The sequence below is a fragment of the Cygnus olor genome, chromosome 2 (genome assembly GCF_009769625.2).
Source record: "Cygnus olor isolate bCygOlo1 chromosome 2, bCygOlo1.pri.v2, whole genome shotgun sequence".
Classification (NCBI taxonomy): domain Eukaryota; kingdom Metazoa; phylum Chordata; class Aves; order Anseriformes; family Anatidae; genus Cygnus; species Cygnus olor.
Window position 1 is genome coordinate 90,892,615 of NC_049170.1, and position 19,290 is coordinate 90,911,904.

A 19,290-nucleotide genomic window follows, 5' to 3' on the forward strand; every position below is an offset into this window, starting at 1 on the left:
AGCGATCCTGGCCTGCTGAGCTCTTCAGCACAGAGCCGGTCAACAAGCACTGAGTGCTCCGTCCTCTAACTCACCCACTCTTCAGGTGACTCAGCCAGACAGGGACTGGGCCATCAATGAATTTTTAATACTTTTTTTTCTGAATATATTACCTACCCAGTACTCAGTCATTGTGGAATTTTAATTAATTAATTAATTTCTAACACCAAACAAGTAACATTCTTCATCCAGCCATCTTATACTTACACACCCTTAGAGCACGTCACTGTCAGCACAGGTTTGGAGGTAGCACTTGTTATTCTTCTGACTGTTCAGTTTCCTAATTAACTTCTTTGATATCTTTAACAGCTTTTTACAGCCTATTTTCAGCCTTTCAGAAGACAAATATATGCTGTAGCTCAGCGCAGAACGGTTTCTATTTTAAATAAACTGACATTGTGAAACAGATGGAGAAATAGCGAATTATTTCCTCGGTTAATTAGCAAACTACAGGTAAGAGGACCCCTACCAAGAGGTTTCTAACTACTTGCAGGGTCAACATAGGATCTGGGGACTCTCCTAATGTACTGTGAAATACGTAGTATGCTTTTGGCCATTACATTAACTGCTAACTTTTGCTGAGACCCTTGTGCCTGGCCTACTTCAAAGTACGTTCACATTGTGGTAGCTTTGAGTTTCCCCACGTCTGTGGTTCCATCGCTGTGAAACTCAACAAAAAGGGCTGTTGTTGTTTTGGTTTTTGTAACTTCCGCAAGTCATGTGAGCTTGTTTCTCTTTTGTGTGCTTCAAGTCACGAGTAGCTATCGCAGTGCTCACGCTGAAAGGTGTGCTGGTAGGGTAAGACTGTAGATATCAAAGAATCACCAAAAATGTGCTTATTTTTCAATACAACTGTTTTGCCTGAGGATAGCAACTAGACTGAGTACCTGTGTGTGTTACAAACAAGAAGAACGCACAAGTATCACACAGCATACAGGGTTTTTTTTATCCCAATTTTGATTATGTTTCTCCAACACATGGTCTAGCATATGAATTGCTACTTTCTCCAAGATACACTCCAGAGGCATTAACGAAAAACATTCTTCATAGTTTGTATGACTTACTGACCCAAAGGTACTGAGTCATGTTTGCTTTGGAAGAACATTGCACATAGGGCTTGTCAGTCATGTCTACAGAAGGAGACACATGGTTTTTGGATACAATGCCTGTATTTACCAAACACAAAATTAAAAGTGAGTTTACAGGAAGGCACGGCTGCAGATTGATTACATCACTTTTATTAGCCTTACACAGTTATTCCTCCCGTGCAGTCGTGCCACTGGAAAGTACCGCAGTCTTTGCTGCAGCAAGGGATTTTTAATGTTGAGAATTGTTATGTATGTTGAATGTTAACCTCCATGTGTCAAAACCAGCGCTGCTTAGTGGCTTACGTAGCACCGTTCAGTTAGATTCTTTGCCCAACAATTTCCAATAGCTGCTGTGCTGGTTCAGCTCCACTGCTGGCAGAGGTAATGGAAGCTCTTGGGCAGGCTTGTCTCCAGGTCCCTTCTCTTTTTAATTACAAACGCTTAACCTGGGGTAGAATGAGTGTCTTCGATACTGATCTAAAACTGCCAGTAGTTCCTCCACCTTAATATTCACACCATTGCTTTCACAGATGATTAGAGCAACAGGAAGTGTTCAAAGGAGCGTATTCAATATTAAGATGTAACTGATGAAAGAAAACGCTTGCACATGACAGCTAACAAACTTAAAAGGCAAAATTTGCAGTGAGGTAAGAGAAGGATTTGGGAAAAAAGTCTGTGATTTTGTCAGAGGACAAAGAGAGAAAATGTGCTAAATATTATGGTGAAAGCATATTTGCTTACCTTATTTGCAAAACAACTTCATACGTGAGTGATGAAGTATATAGAAAATGCCTCACTTTGAGAATGACATCATGGTTTGTCTTACATTTTGAACAGATGTAAACTGCTTTGTAAACTACAGAAATACACAGAGAATGCTTTTGCTTCCTCTCTCCATCCTTGTAGCAACAGCAGGTTTTGGTACAGTTTAGGAAATGAAGATTGAACTTCCTCCTCTGCAAGATTTCAGTAGTATTTAGGAGTTACTCACATTATTAAATGCATTGATTTTATCGCTGACTGAACGTTGCAGCAGTGCTACTGGAAACCGTTTTATGTAACCAGTGCTCATATGGGTATTTCACACTTTTTTCTGAGTTTCCCATTTTATGCTCAGAAAGAGAAACCATACAACAATATTAGAAAATACAAAAGTCAAAACGGCTTAGAGATGTTACTCTCTCAAATAAGCTCCTCTCGTGCACAGCACAAATATGAAAGGAGCGACTCCAAGATATACCTAGAAGTCCATTTTTGTATTTTAAATGTAACTGAACGATGCCGTTTTGCACTGTAATCTGGAGGGTTCTGACAGACAACTGTCTGCTCACTGAGACTTCAGTATGTACACGTTAACATGGCTGCTGTTACGTATTCAGAAGCTGTCTGCTGAAAGCAGAGAGCTTACCCGAGGACATAAATAGCGTGGAATTGGACTCCAAACCATACGTACATTTAATCAATTCTCCTGTTCTGCTGTTTTACCAAGTCTATCACTGTAAGCAGGAAACCATCAAATCAATTTAAAAATAACTTTGTTTTAAAAAGTCCATTTGATCTGGCTCTAATTTCCTGAAAAATGAGGTTAGGCAGGATGAGTTTAACTACAGAATCAGTGAGTATGACTGCAGCCACTGAACGGAACTGCTGCTTTCACCATGTTCTGGGGCAAGTACCTCCTCTGGTATGGCACAGTATAATAACGACTTTCTGATCTGAAAGGAAAAATTAACTGCTTATGAATTCAGACCTTGTTTACAGGCTTAATCGGTGTAACAATAAACTTACTCTAATTATTGTAATACTACTCCACATAAGACTTTCTGTAACAGAAAGGCATAATTATCCTCTGTAGCTGGAAATTAAAAAAATAAATAAAATAATGTGTTTCTCACCAATCTACTTGCCTGGAAAGAGACAGCAGGACCCTGATACAGCACAATAATAGGGAGGAGTAAGTACATCTATATTTGTCAGTTTAGTAGAAAGCTATCATGTCATTATGCTCTAGACTAGACTTTTTCTCATTTTTGTAAACCACTCTCAGCCCTTAAGGTTATGACAATAACTGAAAATACATGAATTTAACCAATGAAACAGTCCCAATATGAAGCTACTGCTTGCTCCAAAGAGTACCTTTAAAATACCCCCATTCCCTGGGGAGGTTAACTCAAACCTGATTAAATAGAATTAAATGGATAAAAAATATTTAAATTGGATGAAGTCTAGCTATCCTGATACAGAGCAGTCGCTTGCTAGCTCCTGATAAGAACTGCTGAGGTGACCTGTTCCAAGTTCAGCCACGTGCACGCTTGTTCACATCCCTACCCAAGAGCCGTGGCTCTTACAAAATGAGCTCAGCCAGCTTGAAACAAATGGCCTTGTCTTCACAAGAGCGTTAGCAGTAGCAGGCAAAGTGTGCTAGCCCCACCACTGACAGGTATCATGCTCACTGCAGCATCACACTGCACATCACGAGACCACAGAGCACTAAAAATTCCCCGGACTTGCAGTTCCCTGCCTGAAGCACTGAAAGGGCTACTGCTTAGATCTAGCCCTTTTAAACACGTGAGACCACAGAGATACTGTCTGCGGTAAAGCAGACGGTGAACAGCTGAAACATGAAGCATCTCTTCTAGGAGGTCTTTTGTCCTCTTCCAAAAAAGCTTATTTTCAGGCAGTCCGCTAATGAGAGCCGGGATTATACCGAGGTACCGGTTTCTGTCAGTTGCACATTTGAAGTCAAATCTGTTAAAGAAGCAGAATACCTCCAGTCCCCGACAGGGAAAAGCAATAATTAAAAACAATTAGCAGATTTTGCAGGGAAACGTGGCAAAAGGTACAACGCGTGTGTTTTAGGTTTAGCTTTTTTTAAACAAGAGGGAGTTGCTTTTATACAGCAATCTGGATTAAAAGGGAGGCTGTCAAAACTGAGAGCTAAGCATTGACTGTGCTTGACGTTTATCACATACTGAAGGCTTTAGATGATCTGTAATCACAAAAGTATGTGAATTTCCAAACCGGTCTATGCCAGTCCCAGAGAACTACCAACCCCCCAGCCAAATGTGATTAGATTCGAGATTGAGAGTAAACACAGATGTGTTATGTTGTAAAAATGCAAAAGCATATGTGTATTGACTTTTACTGTGGGCGTCAGTATGCTGGTGTCATGCTATTTACCCTTCTCTCTCGCCTGACCCTAGCAAGGGAATTTTAATTTTTGCTTTAGGTGGGTGATAATGGAGAGCCTTACTGTGATTGTACGCAATTCCAGGATTCCTAATAAGTATACAAGAAGGTTAAAAGAGATAATAAATATGGTTCATCGCTTCTATCACAAGGAGATAAAATCGGATGGATTATTTTCTTATGAAAGAGGAAGAACAATCTAAAACACTTTATGCATGTACTTTAGCATGACATTTTGTCTGAGAAGTAGCGCTCCTAAAAAGCAATCTAAGAATTCACTTAGCTCATTAAAAAGTTCAGGTTAACAAAAGAAAACTTGGAATAACTTAACAAGATATTGCAGATTTGAATAGCTGTCAAACTGTTTTTCACATTTTTGTAAAGTGTAGTGCTCATGTTAGATAATATTTCAGTTCAGTAGCAGTTACGTAAATGTATTAATTTTGGTTTAGAAAGGCTGATGGAGATATTACTTTGGTAGCCTGGCAGTGTTTTGAACACATTTTTTAAGCTTTCCAAGAAAACAGAATAGAGTTGTCAGCTGCCTATTTAGGGCCATAGAAAGCCAAAAAAGTTCTGACACTGCATTGCGAAACGTGCCTGGCTCTCATGGCAGAATTCACATCCATCACCAGCACGTCTTGTCTCCCTGAAAACCCGCCTGCAATTTCGGGAGGCACAACTGACCACCCCGCCCAGTCTATCTCCATCTCTCCTACCCACCTCCACAGCCCTCAGCGGCGTGCTTCTGATGCCTTTTATCATGCCAGCACCGGTACCTGCCAGGCCTCCCCAGCTCTGGTGCAGGTCACAGGTCAGAAGTCTACCTCACCAAACCTTCCTCCCTCCCAGAAAACCTCTCTGGGTCCTGCTGCGTTGGTGAACTGGGCTGATCCACAGGGTCTGACGGGTGCTGACGGGGAAGAAACTGGCCCAGCTGGCAAAGAAAACTACTTTTGCACTACAAGTGAGCTGCTTCCTAAGCCTAGAGATTGTTAGCTGCAGGTTTCACGAGTGTGTCTGAACAAACTAACTGGAAACTGAACAGTTCAAGATCTGACTCATCGCAGACCCGGTGTCCCTGCCCATGGGAGGACAGGGAGGGCAACGGCTTCAGCCGTCTTACAGTCCCCTACGCCTTGTTTGTCAGCCTCTGACCACTTTAGAAGTGCTTCTAGGAAACCCAGCAGGCTCTGTGAGATGCCACCAAGATAAGCTAGCAGGAAATGCTAGAGACAAGTCCTAATGTTCCTTCTCCCTGAAGACTTAGCAAATCTTTCCACTTGGTATTCAGAACCATGAACATTTGCCTTTCTGAAGGCTGGTAGTAAATCCTTTCGTTCAAAAGCAGAACGGAAGTCACGCTTACAGTGCTGATACCTTCTTTTTTATATCAGGTGTCCTTATAACTGTTTGCTGTGCCATCTACTTGACGCTCCTTCTGTTCCTGCCTCTGCCCAGGGGACCTCGAGCCCCTTTTCTGCACGCACACCCCAACCGCTAGGGGGGAAGCCAGGCTAGCACCGCAGGAGAGGCACGTGGAAATGTGTTACTGCAGCTGAGGATGGAGAGGGATCCTGTTTGTTCCAAAGAGAATGACTGCGTAGTCAGGTATTGAACACAGTCGTCAGAATGGCCACTCTACGTACGTTATGTACGTTTTTTCAGTTTACGTATTTTACATGATATTTTAATGCAAAATACACAGTTGTGCAAACAGGGGTCCAAAATCCTTTCCTTCCAAAACTCTAGCCAAAGAGCTATGTAGTCATGCCGTCTAATAACACCTATTTATGTGGTAATAAAAATGCATGACTGTTAATTCAAGAAACTAATAGGAAATGGATAGAAGGAAGCTATTTTGTGAGTAATACGTAATTAAACTATAGCAGAGACTTCCACAGAGTCTGTCATTCTGGGAGGAGTGAATTTCTGTAGTTACGTGGTTTCTAGTCATCTTGCCCCAAAACCTAAATGCCAGCTGACTTGAAAAAAAAAATGTCCTTGCTGATCATAAGATCCTGCTATGGATAAGAAGCATTTTGGGGAAATAAAGCATATATGTATATATGTAGAATATATACACATATATATATATTTTGTAAAGCACTTTGGGCCATTGGTAGGATTTACTACATGAAGAGAGTCTCATATCAGACCTGTCCTTTTATCATTTATTAAACAAAGCAAAAATGGTTTGTTGTATATCATATGTCCTTAAATTTTATTAAGCAGACAAAATACTGGGCTTCCACAAGGTATGTATTTTGACTTCTGTCCTTATAGTGCAGCACGCTCATAGCACTACTCCCCTTATATTTGTAAGGATGTTGTGTGCTTATCACGACAGCCTCATTTACTGCTTCCAGAGATTTATGCTTTTCTGAGTTAGTGAAAGAATGGGGAGAAGGGTGCAAAAGGCCGAGACACCTATGATAGTTTCTGGGTAAGTTAGAGAAGGTTTACAGGTACGGATATTGTCAATTAAGTGGTATAGCTGGAAAAATCAGTCAAGCTTTCAAGCATACAAGTCTTTTTTCAAATCTGAAAATGAATCAGCATTTTCCAGAGCTAAATACAGACTGAGAACATCTGCTTAGCGTTTCGTTAGGTATGTATCGTTTAGATCGTTTTTGAATTAAGGTTGGTGGCATCCCAGGAGTACAGGGGCTGTTCATCAAGGAAGGGAGAGTGTGTTACAAAAATAGTCGTCACCTGTGAGAAAGGAGGAGGGAGTTAAAACCCGTAGAAGGCTGTGTGAAAGTTATGCGATGTAAAAAGTCTTTCTGTTGAGCCAGTGGTGTATTGTTATGCAGTCCATCCAGAAGCTTGCCTTAATTTTCCAGATAAACAGGTGCATTTAATAAAAGATGATCCCTCTGCCTAGAAACATTATGCCCTGAAACCATCAGGACTACAGTGAAATACTGCTGAAATTGAACATGCAGAAATTAGGGCAGTAATTAATGCGAGTTATATGACTGCTCATGACCAAAAGAGCTTTTCGTTAATAAAAATGGTATTTTCTAGTTTTTAGGATATTGATTTCTAAGTAGGAGCATGGAGGGTTTCCCAGGGAGCTGTAGGATCTCTGTCCTTGGAGGGGTTGTAGTCCTGCTGGGACACTGCCTTGTGCTGCCTGGTCCAGGTCCGGTTCTGACCCCACCACCTCCCCAGGTCTCCTCCAGCCTCAGTCGTTCTGTGACCCAGCGTTAGTGTCTCATGTCAGACGTCTGATGTATGGGATAAAGATGGGTGCGTCCTCTCCCTGGACGAACAGTCCTTTAGCAGGCTGCTCGGGGTACCTCAACTGGGGACGTTTCCCTGTAGTGTGTTAACGAAGCCCCAGATTCAGTGACTATGTTTTAATATTATTATTCTTTTTTATTCTTATTTACTGTAACAATGCATATGTTTTAATAGAATTGCTTTTCCCCCTGAGAAACACCACGATGTCCTTACAGCAAAGTTGGCTCTTAAAGTAGGAAACTGGAACAGGAGAAAGCTGTTATGCCTTGACATGCTCACAGCGTGTTCAAGCCCCTCAGACCTCGTCCGAAGTTGTAATTTGCCAGAAAGTCCTTATTCCCTAAGTTGACTGCCATTGATTACTTAGTCTAGAACTAGCAATGCTAGTTGGAGTCTCAAGTTGGCATCCTTACCTTTTCTCCCTTGGTTGGAAGGTTTCCTTAGGTTTTTGCTAAACATCTTTTGTTGCAGCCAGAATTGGCTTTTGATGCAGCCACAGAATTGCCCTTTCAAGCTCCTCCTTTCCATCTGGCCCCAAAGGTGTTTTTTGGTATACTAAGTAATTCATTGTGGAAAACTTCCTAAAAAACCCTTCTAATCCCATCCATAACAAAATAGTAAATAATAAATATTGAAAGTAGTTAAATATTAAAGAAATGTTGCCCTCTCACATATGATCATGGATGTCATACCAGACTTCTCTAATTGTAGTGTAGTGGAAAGTCAGGTCTTTTAACAATTCTGCTTTGTTTCAAGTCCAGCAAAAAAGGCAGTCGGGATACCAGTTTGTATGCAAAACGTTCAACTGTGGCGCTTTCCAGTATGTGCTGCAGCTCCTCAACTTCAGTGATATAATATCAGGGTGAAGTGTGTTGCCACAAAACTTAGACAGTTGAGCAAACAGCCACCTGCTTGTACAAATATTTCTGTGGATAGCTTTCAGAACTTTGCCTCAAAATTAGTATTGCTGTACAACTCTCTCCTCCCTTTCCGCCCTGAGCAGTCTCAAAATAGTGTACAATAGATAATTGTATCACCTTATTTTCATCTCAGTTAAAATTTGCCACTTGTCTGTTTTGGCACAGTCATCAGGATTTTTTCATTATCCAGTTAAATGTAGGTATCTACAGGATAATGCTCCTACAGTTTTGGTGATTACAGGAGACCTGGTGTGCTATTCAAAGCAGGAGTGCTTGGTGTCGAGTTTGCTAGATGAAGGAAAGTGCATGTAGCAGATTCAGGGCATGTACAGCAAGATTTTTTTTTGTCCCATAATATGGGACAGACACTAAGGGTGACATTTCTTGTCTGAAGATTTAAAAAAAACACTGAGAGGTAGTTTCTTTTCCTGTCCTCTTTTAAGGACTTTTGGAACATCTGATACAGTTGCTGCTCTCTGATATCATGTACTTTTGGAAGTTTGTAGGAAAAGAACATTTTTATTCTAAATTGCTTTAGCAGTGGATTGTTCCATATGTCACTGTACATAACATTTGCCTTTGTTTCGGTATGACAGACCTAAATACTTAGATACAAATGAAAAAATCTTCCAAGTAACTTTAGAGTGTGGTGCTAAGCCTTTGCGGTAAGATGGGTGGTATTTACTCATGCATTATGACAGCAGGAGGTGTAGTTAGCAGAAGCATAATAGAAACAGAGTGAGAATTTTTATCTGCTTCAAGTGACAATTAAGACAGGCAGAATGAACGCCTAAGGGTTGCAAAAACAGGAAAAATCTAAAACTAAAGTTTTGTTATCTATACCAGTCCACCAGTTAGTCCACAATGCCTGGATGTAAAATTAGACTGTTCTAATTCACGTCTATATATTTTTCCTGCCAAAAATAGATAGGAGCTGTGGAAGACCTGTCTTTCCTCGAAACTAATTAATGCCTTGAAGAGAATACTCAAACTTTGTTTCCTGACAAAATGGGTAACGTTATACAGAATAAACTAAAATCAGGAAAGTGAGTATTTTTGCAGAATGGAAGTGTTTTCCTGTCAACCATAGGAGCTGGTATCTTTCTGCTTTCCTTGCCTCTGGTTCAGGCATGTTGTAGATGAATGGAGTAGGATTCTTCTCCTACCTTGGCTGAAGCCTGTTATTTGACAGAGGGGTTTTGATATGCTCCCTGAGCAGCATTACAGCGATAACAGCACATGAGCATATCGTAATCCTCCATTCTTTTTCCTGAAGTTCTTTGACCTTAACTGGTCTATATCGAATGATGTATTTTAAAACTTTAAGATGCAGTTTAGCCAAAGTCCTTGACTGAACTGTTTTTTTTTTTTCTGATAGAGAAAGGAAAGTACTGTCAGTTTTTATAAAAAAATCAATTGTGATTTACTCTAGTCTTTCTTGCTACTATACTTCCATACATTTTCAGATGTAATGTCCATCAATTTGTAAGATTTCTTTCTCTTGGGGAATCAAAATATTCTGTTCACTGGGCTCAGTTTTACTCTTGGTGAAACTATGAACTAACATGCTTTTTCATTCCATATATACGGAAATTTTTAGCTCCAGAGCTGCTTCAGTATGACATTCAGCTCTTGAATTTGTCCAAGATAAAATTTTCTTAATAAAGAAAACTGTCAAACGTTATAAACAAGGACTAGTCCCAGTCCACCAAATCAAATCTGAAAGTGAGAGATCCTTTGCAATTATATAAGCCGAAGGGAGCTCTGTGGCAAATGCAAATTAAACCACACTTTTCTGGGATAGCGTGCAGCTATTCACAGTTGCGTCCCAATTACATTTTATTTGAGGCTTTTCCCCATAGAAAATAGTATTTTTTTTCCCTTAAAATATCTGCAAGTTATAAAACTTTGTTCATCATAGTGCTTGAAAGTTTTTAAATGGAAAAATATGTTTGGCATCTGAAATCTGTTGAGAAGAAATCAAAGCTTTTACTGAAGATTGTTACTCTGTTTCTGTGTTTGAAAGTTTAGTAATGTTGAAGAGGATAAAGTCAATTTGAGTTTTCCTGGATGTTTTTTTTTTCCTTAAGTGAGCAGCACCAATGCAAAGGCAGTTCTTGTGTCACAAAATTGCTAGGTCTTTTTCTTCTAGGTTTTCAAGCAATGTTTGAGAGGCGGGAATGTAATTAAAATCTTACCCTCCCTTTGGCTGCATTTTTAATTCTGAATTCAAACCCTCACACAGTGTAATAGAGCTTTGCTTTAGGGTGTTTTATACCTCTATCAAAGTGACTAAAGTAATTAGTATTTTATACATTTTGGTAAGTATTTTGTCACTGGAAGCGCCAGTGCAGGTGAATGATAATGGTTTGAAGCTCAGGCAGTGACGGGACCCTAAATGAGAATGTAGCCTTTTAATCAAGAGCCCTTGGAGTCTATGGTATTGAAATGCCCTACAGAGAACATAGAAAAGCCATCCATCACCTTGTGACAGTCCAATCTTTTAGCGCATGAGTAAGATTTTATTCATCCTTTCTAAGGCACTTGGAATAGAAGATGTTTTAACTCATCTCCAAACAGCACTGTGGAAGTTGGAGAGCATAATGTAAGGATTGCTTCCTGGTCAGTGTATATATCTTTATTTATCATCTTTACTGACTTAGATTGAAACTTTGTCCATGTCCTGCCTCTAACATCCCCTCCCCTCCCCTTTTACACACCCAACAGGCTGGATTATTGCCACATTTATTCTTATGTTTGAAGTTGATTTGAATAGTTGACTAACTCTCGATGTTCAATGGAAATAGCAAGTTAGAAGGGAAGAACTGCTACCTTCCAAAGGGGAGATTTTGTGATTCACATGGAAAAGCAGGGGAACATGGGACTCGGAAGTCCTCTGGAGAATGCTTATAAGAAGGTGAAGTACATTTAGTAAGATGGACTTGGAGTTGTAAACTATTGTTATTATAACAACTTCAAAAATCTCATTTTGAGCTTTATTTTCTTTATTTTTAACTACCCTCCCTCAGCTTTCTTTATGAATTAAAGCAGAAGCAGCATCTGAGGACAGTATTGTAATTTAAACAAAGATGTTTTTGTTGTCAGGCCCTTGGGGTTTTACTTCTGATGTCAGTGGAAGCAGAAACCTGCACCCTGAGCCTTGTCTTTTGTGTTAGGAAGAGTTGGCAACACTGAAACTTACTGACTTCGGTGGATTCTCTCCCAGTTTATGCTGTAAGCCTGACTGAACATAGTGCCCACCGTACGAGCTGGTTGGAATCAGGAGCACTGACTGGCACTGTAGTTCTCTTGGGTTTAGTAAATCGAGTTCTTCAGTACCCTGTGGAACAAAATTTGCTGTGAATATGCAGGATTTTTTTTTCCTTCCTGCTTCCTGGCATTTAACAGTTCCAAGCTGAAATCTTTTTTGTCCTACCCCAAAATAAGCAGATGAAATCTTTTCATCACTTTGAAGGGTGAATGTTCCTAAAACACTACCATGTACCAGAGTGCTGAGAGAGAAAAGGCTGGGGAAATTGTATCAGGCTTCATTTTAGTGTGTGGAAAGGAGGAGGGAAAGATGTTTTTCCCACTGAATCCAAGAATGAGTAAAATGCAACCAGATGGAGAAGACATGTTTATATGTGGTACTGAACAACTCTCTCCATCTCCATCTCCAAACCTTTCTGTCACAGAGATGGAGAGAGTTATCTTGATGTTCGAGTGAGTGTTATTGAGTCTTCAGTGAGTTTCTTTTCAGAAATATACTCTTCTACCAACATAGGTGATGAGAAATTTTTAGCTATCGTTTTAATTCGAGTGTAAGCACATCCAAGTCTGACACCTTTCTCTGTGAATTGTTCCCAGGGACGTAAAGAGCTGCATTTGTGTCTGTCAGAGTGTATGTGCTCATGTTTTAATGGCTCCTGTCATGTCATCATGCAAAGTTAAATGAATTAAATATTCAGAATGTGCAAGAGCCTGTACCAGGCTTGTTACACGGTGAGAGATAACACATTAATCAAACAGCTTAATATATGTTCCCGTATGCACAATATTAGCTGGGATTCTGTTAAATAGCTGACATTCAAAATCTATTCCCAATTTTGAAAAGTCTGCTCGTATCATTGCTGCTGTCATCTAGTGACAACTGTGCTCTGTTTCCACACGGCATTTTCACTCACCGTAATTGGCTGCTAGTGAAAATACAGGTATTATCCATCTATTTTTATAAATTACCATTTTCTTCCCTGGCTGCATGCCACAGCTTTATCAGGGTGTCACAGAACTTAAAGCTAACGAGTAAGGTGCTACAAGTTGGATATTGCTGTTTTAAAAGTAACCTATTACAGGAAAAAACAGACAAAAAACAGTGTTGAGGCTGAGTTAAAACAACTGTGTCAATGAGATGAAAATCATCATTGTGGTATTATTGTGAAAATCAGCTGCCGAAAGTAAGTAGAAATAATTGAAGTATCGACCTTCACATATAAAGGTTGGAGAAAAGTGGGTTCCTCAGCAAGCCAAACTGGGTGCTTGCGGCAAAATTATCACCAACTTCGAGGGCTTGATTCAGAACCAGACCCTTCTTATCACTTATTTTTCAGTAGCAACCTACAACCTCCCCAGTCATCACAGTAAGACAAAGCCAGAGAACTGGAAATACTGAACACAGAGAAAATGGATTTCAAAGCAATACCAAACCAGAAAACTGCACAGATGATCACCTTCATCTACAATTACTCTCCTCATTATAGTGATAAAACTAACTAAAGAATGATTTGTGGAAAACAGATAGAGAAAATCAGCCTACCAAACTGCTTTTGCTCCCTTAAACTAGAAACTCCTTTCCAGTTCTTACAGAATTTATTTATGCATTTAATTTTTGCTTTACCAACACACTGTTCAGTTTACTTTCTATTTTTAGGTTCTGCTTTACCATGCAAAACTGTAACATCTAGGAAGAATGGCCACTGAAGATCATATTGAACCTTAGTAATGCGCAAATCCATTTTCTTTCTAAGGCATGACATGCATGGTATGCACCGATAGGATGCCAGAAATGCACAAATTGAGATTTTCCAAATTTGGCTGTTTCATATTTTTTGTTTTTTACACTTTGTTAAATCCCGTTAGTCTAAAGCAATGAAAAAAAAATTACAAAATAAAATTCAGAAATAAATAGATAGGAAATGACACTGCAGCATAAATCAGTTATCCCAATATACAGTCTTAATATTTTTGGGGGGAAAAAAAAGGCAATGATTCAGACAAGCACTTTCATGAACTAATTCTGCCCGTTATTCAGTCCCGTCACAGACGCCCTACCAAACCCCACAGTGCTGATTCTACCTGCAAGTAGCCAAAATAAAGAATTTGACTTCTATGGTCTACAAGTTTTGCTTGTCCTCTCCCTAAATAAAACCAGACAGATGGAGCAAGCTTTGGAAATCATGTGAAAACCAATCCATCTGCGGTAGGGAATTTGGAACAGAATATATTGAAAAAATTAATAGATCCACCAAAACCCGAGATTAAAGCTACTATGTGAATAGGCAGCCTCCCAATGTGAGCTGTCTCCTGGTACAGACAGCATATACAGGGGGGCCCAAACTAGACTCATTCCTGGGGTTTGGCTTTATTCAAAAGAAACCAGTGCTAAGGTAGCAAAGCTTAGCGTGGGTCTCTTCTCCAGGCTTGGCTGCTCCTGTAACAAACCTCTTAGGACTGGAGTATTTGCCACAGGTCTTTGCTCTGTAGACGTTTCGCTGTCTCCCACCCAGCTGGCATGCACTGAAAACTTGATAGATGGCCTTAGGAAAAGACATGCAAAAAAGGAGAAACACCTCCACTATTGCTCCACTCTGTCCCAGGAGGATCAACATCTATTAATAGTGAAAAAGGCTGCCAACCTGTCACACTGTGGTTGTGGTTAAAATTCAGCTAAAGCACATAAATACAACTTTGTGGAAGGAATAAAATTGCACAAGTGTTCCTATAAGAAGTCTTTGACCTGCTGTCTGCCTTTTAAAACACGCGATTCCGGTCAAAGTTGCTTTATGCCTGGCTAAGGAGGGTACTGCGAGGAGGAGGAGGAAGGCAGAGGGAGGTAACACGGGAAGTGGTGGCTGCATGGACTGCCACGGAGGTTAGCAGCCAGAGGAAGGGTTGATGAGAAAGGATGCCTGACTGACCGTAATTACTCACGGCCTTAGCAGCTGCCTTTACTGCAGTGTTTTTTACTGCTAACTGGAGTAAAACTAGCGTAAGCATGTCCAGCTGTACTGAAATCACACCTGCATTTGGCAGGGCAGATGCACCCTGGAAATGTAAAGATGCTCCCAAGTATTTGTAGTTAAAGCCTTCAACAGCCTGCGGAGGAATACAGGCTGCTTAGTGACTACAGTAGCACACATTCCCTGTAGCTCTAGTTACATATAGCCACTGTTTAAAAGACACGATTTAGTTTTAAAGAGCACACTGGAAGTTTCTTCACTGTCTCTCTCCTTGAAGTGTACATCAAATTCCCTGTAAAGGCAGTTCACATTACAAGATCGCTTAAAAAAAGAAGCTTTAAAGAAGCTATGAGGAGTTTCAGCCCGCAGTTACACTTTCTTTTCAGCCTCACTGCAAAGCATTTGGGATTATGCTAGGGCAGTGGGGTCGGGGGAGCTGGCTAAGTGGCTGGCTGGGTCGTGGAAATGTGCTGGAGCGCGGTTCTGAATTCAGCAGGAAGGGGAAGTTACCCCACACGTGACTCTGGGTTACAGCACACATTGAGCAGTACACGTTCCCTGGTGACAGGCACTTCCTCACTGTGCTGATGAAACCACAATCTCTTAAAAGGACTACAAAGGGGAGCTGAATTCATTCCTGTTTTTTGTCCCAGCGCATGACAGTGAAGAATGAACTATCATTGTACAAACTAAATGACCAGGCGAACAAGCACAGCTGAGAGAGTTTAAATTCAATGTTAAAAGATAAAGACCACATTTACTTTACAGTAATTGTTCACCGAGAAATCTTCTTTCAGGCTCTAAAGAATGTTTTGTATTTATCAGTGCATTATTCACTTGCAAGAAGGATGGGTCTTGCAGTATACAGATAGATCCGTACTGGTTAAAATTAATTTGGCATTTCCCCCCTAAAAAGCTTTTTTTTTAAAAAAAAAGTAACTAACCTGAAGCATTAAATCACGTTTCTTACGCTTTAAATCCCATTATTTTAAAACATAGGTTGGACAACCATTTGTAGGCTGTTCAGGCACTTCCAGTTTGGGGCTGAAAAACTGCCGAGGCTATCAGCTGAGAATCTGCAGGCTGCACTGACAGCATTTCAAAGCCCCATACTTGCAGGAGTTCACTCCTCTGTGCAGCAGTCTGTTATTCTGGAAGCAGTGCTCCTGCCGAACCCTTCAATGTTTTTCTACAAAGAAGAGCACATTAGCTGAGTATCTCTCATCCATAGTGCTACCGCTGTAAATCAGAGCTTTCATACAAGCCGTGCTGACTGAGCGAACTGGCATGCCTCTGCAGCATGGCTTTTATCTCAGTTCCCTGCATGTAACTGGGATCACAGTACTCAATCTTATTTGCTTCTCAGTCTGCCACCGGGCTCCCCAGTTTGCCATCAATTGCATACAACAGTGGTATGCCTACACCTGCCCTCTCTGCCTTGGAGAGGCCACCACCACTCAAAGTATCCAGGGGAGATCCCGTAGCTGCTGCTTTCTGTGTGCCCCCGTGGGACCGGAGGATGACTTGGGTATTTGTGGGGCCCACGAAAGCAGCAGCTGCTGCTCCGGAGCCCGCTGCCTCTGCTTCCGTGCACAAACAAAATCCAGAACTTGTGGCCAGCACCGTGAGTTACCCCGACTCTAATACCTGAAATCCTTAGGGGCTAGTCCGGAAGAGAAACTACGTGTAGAATTTACATAAATGAATTGTCCTGCCAGGAGCAGTTCCTTACTTTCCTTCCCAGCAAGCCAGCAAGCTTAGCACTCAATCCACAGAGAAAAGCCCACTGAGGACAGCGAGTGTAATATGTAAATGTGTACCCAGCTGCAGAAATTAAGGCCTGTGTGTATAAGGAAGCTTCTTGCCCTTTGCTGTTTATTCATTTCTAGTTGCTCTGTCCCCAAATACTAGATACTGTTAGGAGAAATTGTTCAAATGCTGCTCAAAGCCTGTTCATAAACAGAATATGTAGAAGATCATTGAAGGGGTGAAAGCGATGAAGTAATTTATCAGAAACCGTAGGATTGGTGTAAGACTGACCAAATGGTACCAAATTAAAGGAGAGAACACTTTGAAGAGTAACTGTGAGTACCGACTCCTCCAGTTACAGAATTTACACTGATAATGAACAGTATCAGAGATAATTTATTCATCAAAAATAATCTCGTATCTCAAGCCTTGTCTTTCTCAAGATTAATTGTAGGGTAATGTCAGCTGCTGAAATCCAAAGTGCTGGGAGCATGCATGTGCAAGAATGTAGTTTGAAACCAAGCAATTCATTGTATAAAGTCATTCTGTTCAGGGTCGCTTAAGACAGTATTTTCTCTGCTTGCTGTCACGTAATGCACATGTTTCTAAACATCCATCTGCATTTCTTTTGTTTCTGTGACAGCCATTGCCTTTTGATACTGTCTTTAGCAAGGGAAGAGTCTTGCTTAAGCTACAGACTTCAGTGTTGCTTTCACTGATGTTATTGCGACAGTATCCCCTGTAGTATGGGTTTACAGAGGACTGACCATGGTTTTGAAAACAGATCATCCCTATTCATAGATTTTACTTTAATAAGGCATTAGAAATGTGGCTATTTTACTTAAAAACGTCTTTACTTTGAATGTTTACGACCTCTCTTTGCTATGTTAAAAACAGGCAATGTAGAATTAACTGGTAGTTCCCCAAAGTAGAGCTCAGCTTGCAGGGTTCCTAATCCTGTAATTACTTGTGCATGTAGTTGCGAACACAAACACTTCCCTTGTAATCACGTGGAGAAGATATGCTGGCTCAAGGCCTTTGCTATATAGTCTCGAATTCTAGGGGTACTCCTGTAATTCAGTAATAATAATGATCCTTTTTTTCCTCCTACTTGAAAGAGTATATATATCAACACAGAAGGTTTTACAATGCAGGTTTTCACAGGAAAACATTTTTTGTTATAAGTATTACCCATCTGAAGGTAAAGTGGAGAAACATTTTAACCATCTGTTCAGTAAATACTGATCTAGCTTTTAGCAAAGCTTTTTGTTCCTCAAGACAAAAGAATTGAAGTATGAAGTCCTGTTGATTGAACTACTGTTGCCTCCATGGCAAAGTTCTCCTTGGCTTCAGCATAGATCAGGATTTCACTAGGCGCACTGGTGTATGTACAGAGGGGTAGTTCTGGTTAGCGTGGAGACTGAGGGCACGAAAACAAAGCAAACAAACAAAAACACACATTGAGTCAGCCATGCAGAACTATCAGAAATTGGTTGGACCACCGCACGACTTTCTGAGCTTTCCAATCACACACACACACACATTCTCCCACTGTTTTTCCTGCTAAACAAATAAACCATAAAGAAAAGCCTAGAAAACACCAACCAGTACCCATGTAGATTTCGTGAGGTTTGTATATAAAAAAATGATATACATAATAAAATCTTTTTTCCCCTCAATCCTCACTCAAGCATGACTGAAGTCAAGGATGGAGAATAAACTGATTCTTCAGTTATTCTGCAGAGCCTTGAAAAGAAACAACTTTTTATAAACCTTATTCTCTTTATTACTGTTAACGTTTTATTACTGAACACTCTGAAACAAACCCAGTGCACACTTCTGCTGTTTCTGGTTTCATATGCTGTCTTGCACTTAATAGAGAGGGCTTTCATTAATTCTGAAATGAGACTGATGCTGTTTTTATTCAGTAAGCTTTAGCCACTCTTTTCCCCTCCTCCTCTTTGTGTGTCAGCTGTAAATTGCTTGACAAATACTTTGTTTCATGCTTCCCTGCTGCTGGCATCTTTAAAGATTCAAAAGAGACAGAAAAGCTAAACAGGCAACAGGTAGGTAATAAAGCAAATGGCTCAGTCTCTGGTTAAAGTTGCTCAGAGTAACAAGCAGTAAGACTGAATTCTTTCTTCAGAGTGCAGGTGGAGAGGCCATGAATGAAAATAAATTTCTGAACACAGACTCCAGCACAGGATCAGTGGAAACAGCCGTCAAGCCATTACCATTTAAAGATCCAAAATTCATTGTAAGTATATTATTTTAACAATTTGAAATTCCAAACTCTTCAAATAAAACCCTAGCTAGATTTCTATTTAACCATATTGCTAATGTAAATATTAAGAAAGTCAGGTTAACAGCCAAATAAAAGATCGGCAGTTCTGAAGAAAGTGACCTCAAGTCCATGCCACGCTATGGTCTGATGTGCACATTATATTATAACACGAAAATGGCACTCATCCAGAGGGAGAACCATTATATTAAATTGTGGAACAGAGCCAGAGAACCTGGTAGATCAAGGTATGTGCAGAAGTTTTATGGTGCAGTACCTGACAAACTAACAGAGCTAGAAAGGCACTATTTATACCCATGTAAATGTAGGAATCCCATCTCCCAGTTCCTAGCCAAGGGAGGTTGCAAAATAGTTGAACTAAAAGTCAGCCACACAGTCATTAGCAGCTGGCATTTTGCTCTTCTCCCAGTCCCTGAAACGACAGCAGACCTGCGGTGTCTGCGCTTGCAGTAATTGCTAGATTCAGAAGCAAACACTCTGTGCTCCCCAGAAGCTTCGCCTTCCGGCATTCAGAAGTC

The 19,290-nt window shown here is 40.5% G+C and overlaps 2 protein-coding genes across 2 annotated transcripts in view; one reads left to right on the forward strand and one right to left on the reverse strand.

The window, feature by feature from the left end:
- Window positions 1-19,290, reverse strand: part of GALNT1 (polypeptide N-acetylgalactosaminyltransferase 1) — a 164,126-nt gene that overhangs the window by 111,688 nt on the left and 33,148 nt on the right. The gene's annotated exons all lie outside the window — the stretch shown is intronic.
- The window catches only part of INO80C (INO80 complex subunit C), a 31,178-nt gene that overhangs the window by 2,185 nt on the left and 9,703 nt on the right, over window positions 1-19,290 (forward strand). The window contains exon 2 of the mRNA XM_040548977.1: window positions 18,617-18,727. Coding sequence (XP_040404911.1) covers window positions 18,617-18,727 — 111 coding nt within the window. The remainder of the gene's footprint in view (window positions 1-18,616; window positions 18,728-19,290) is intronic.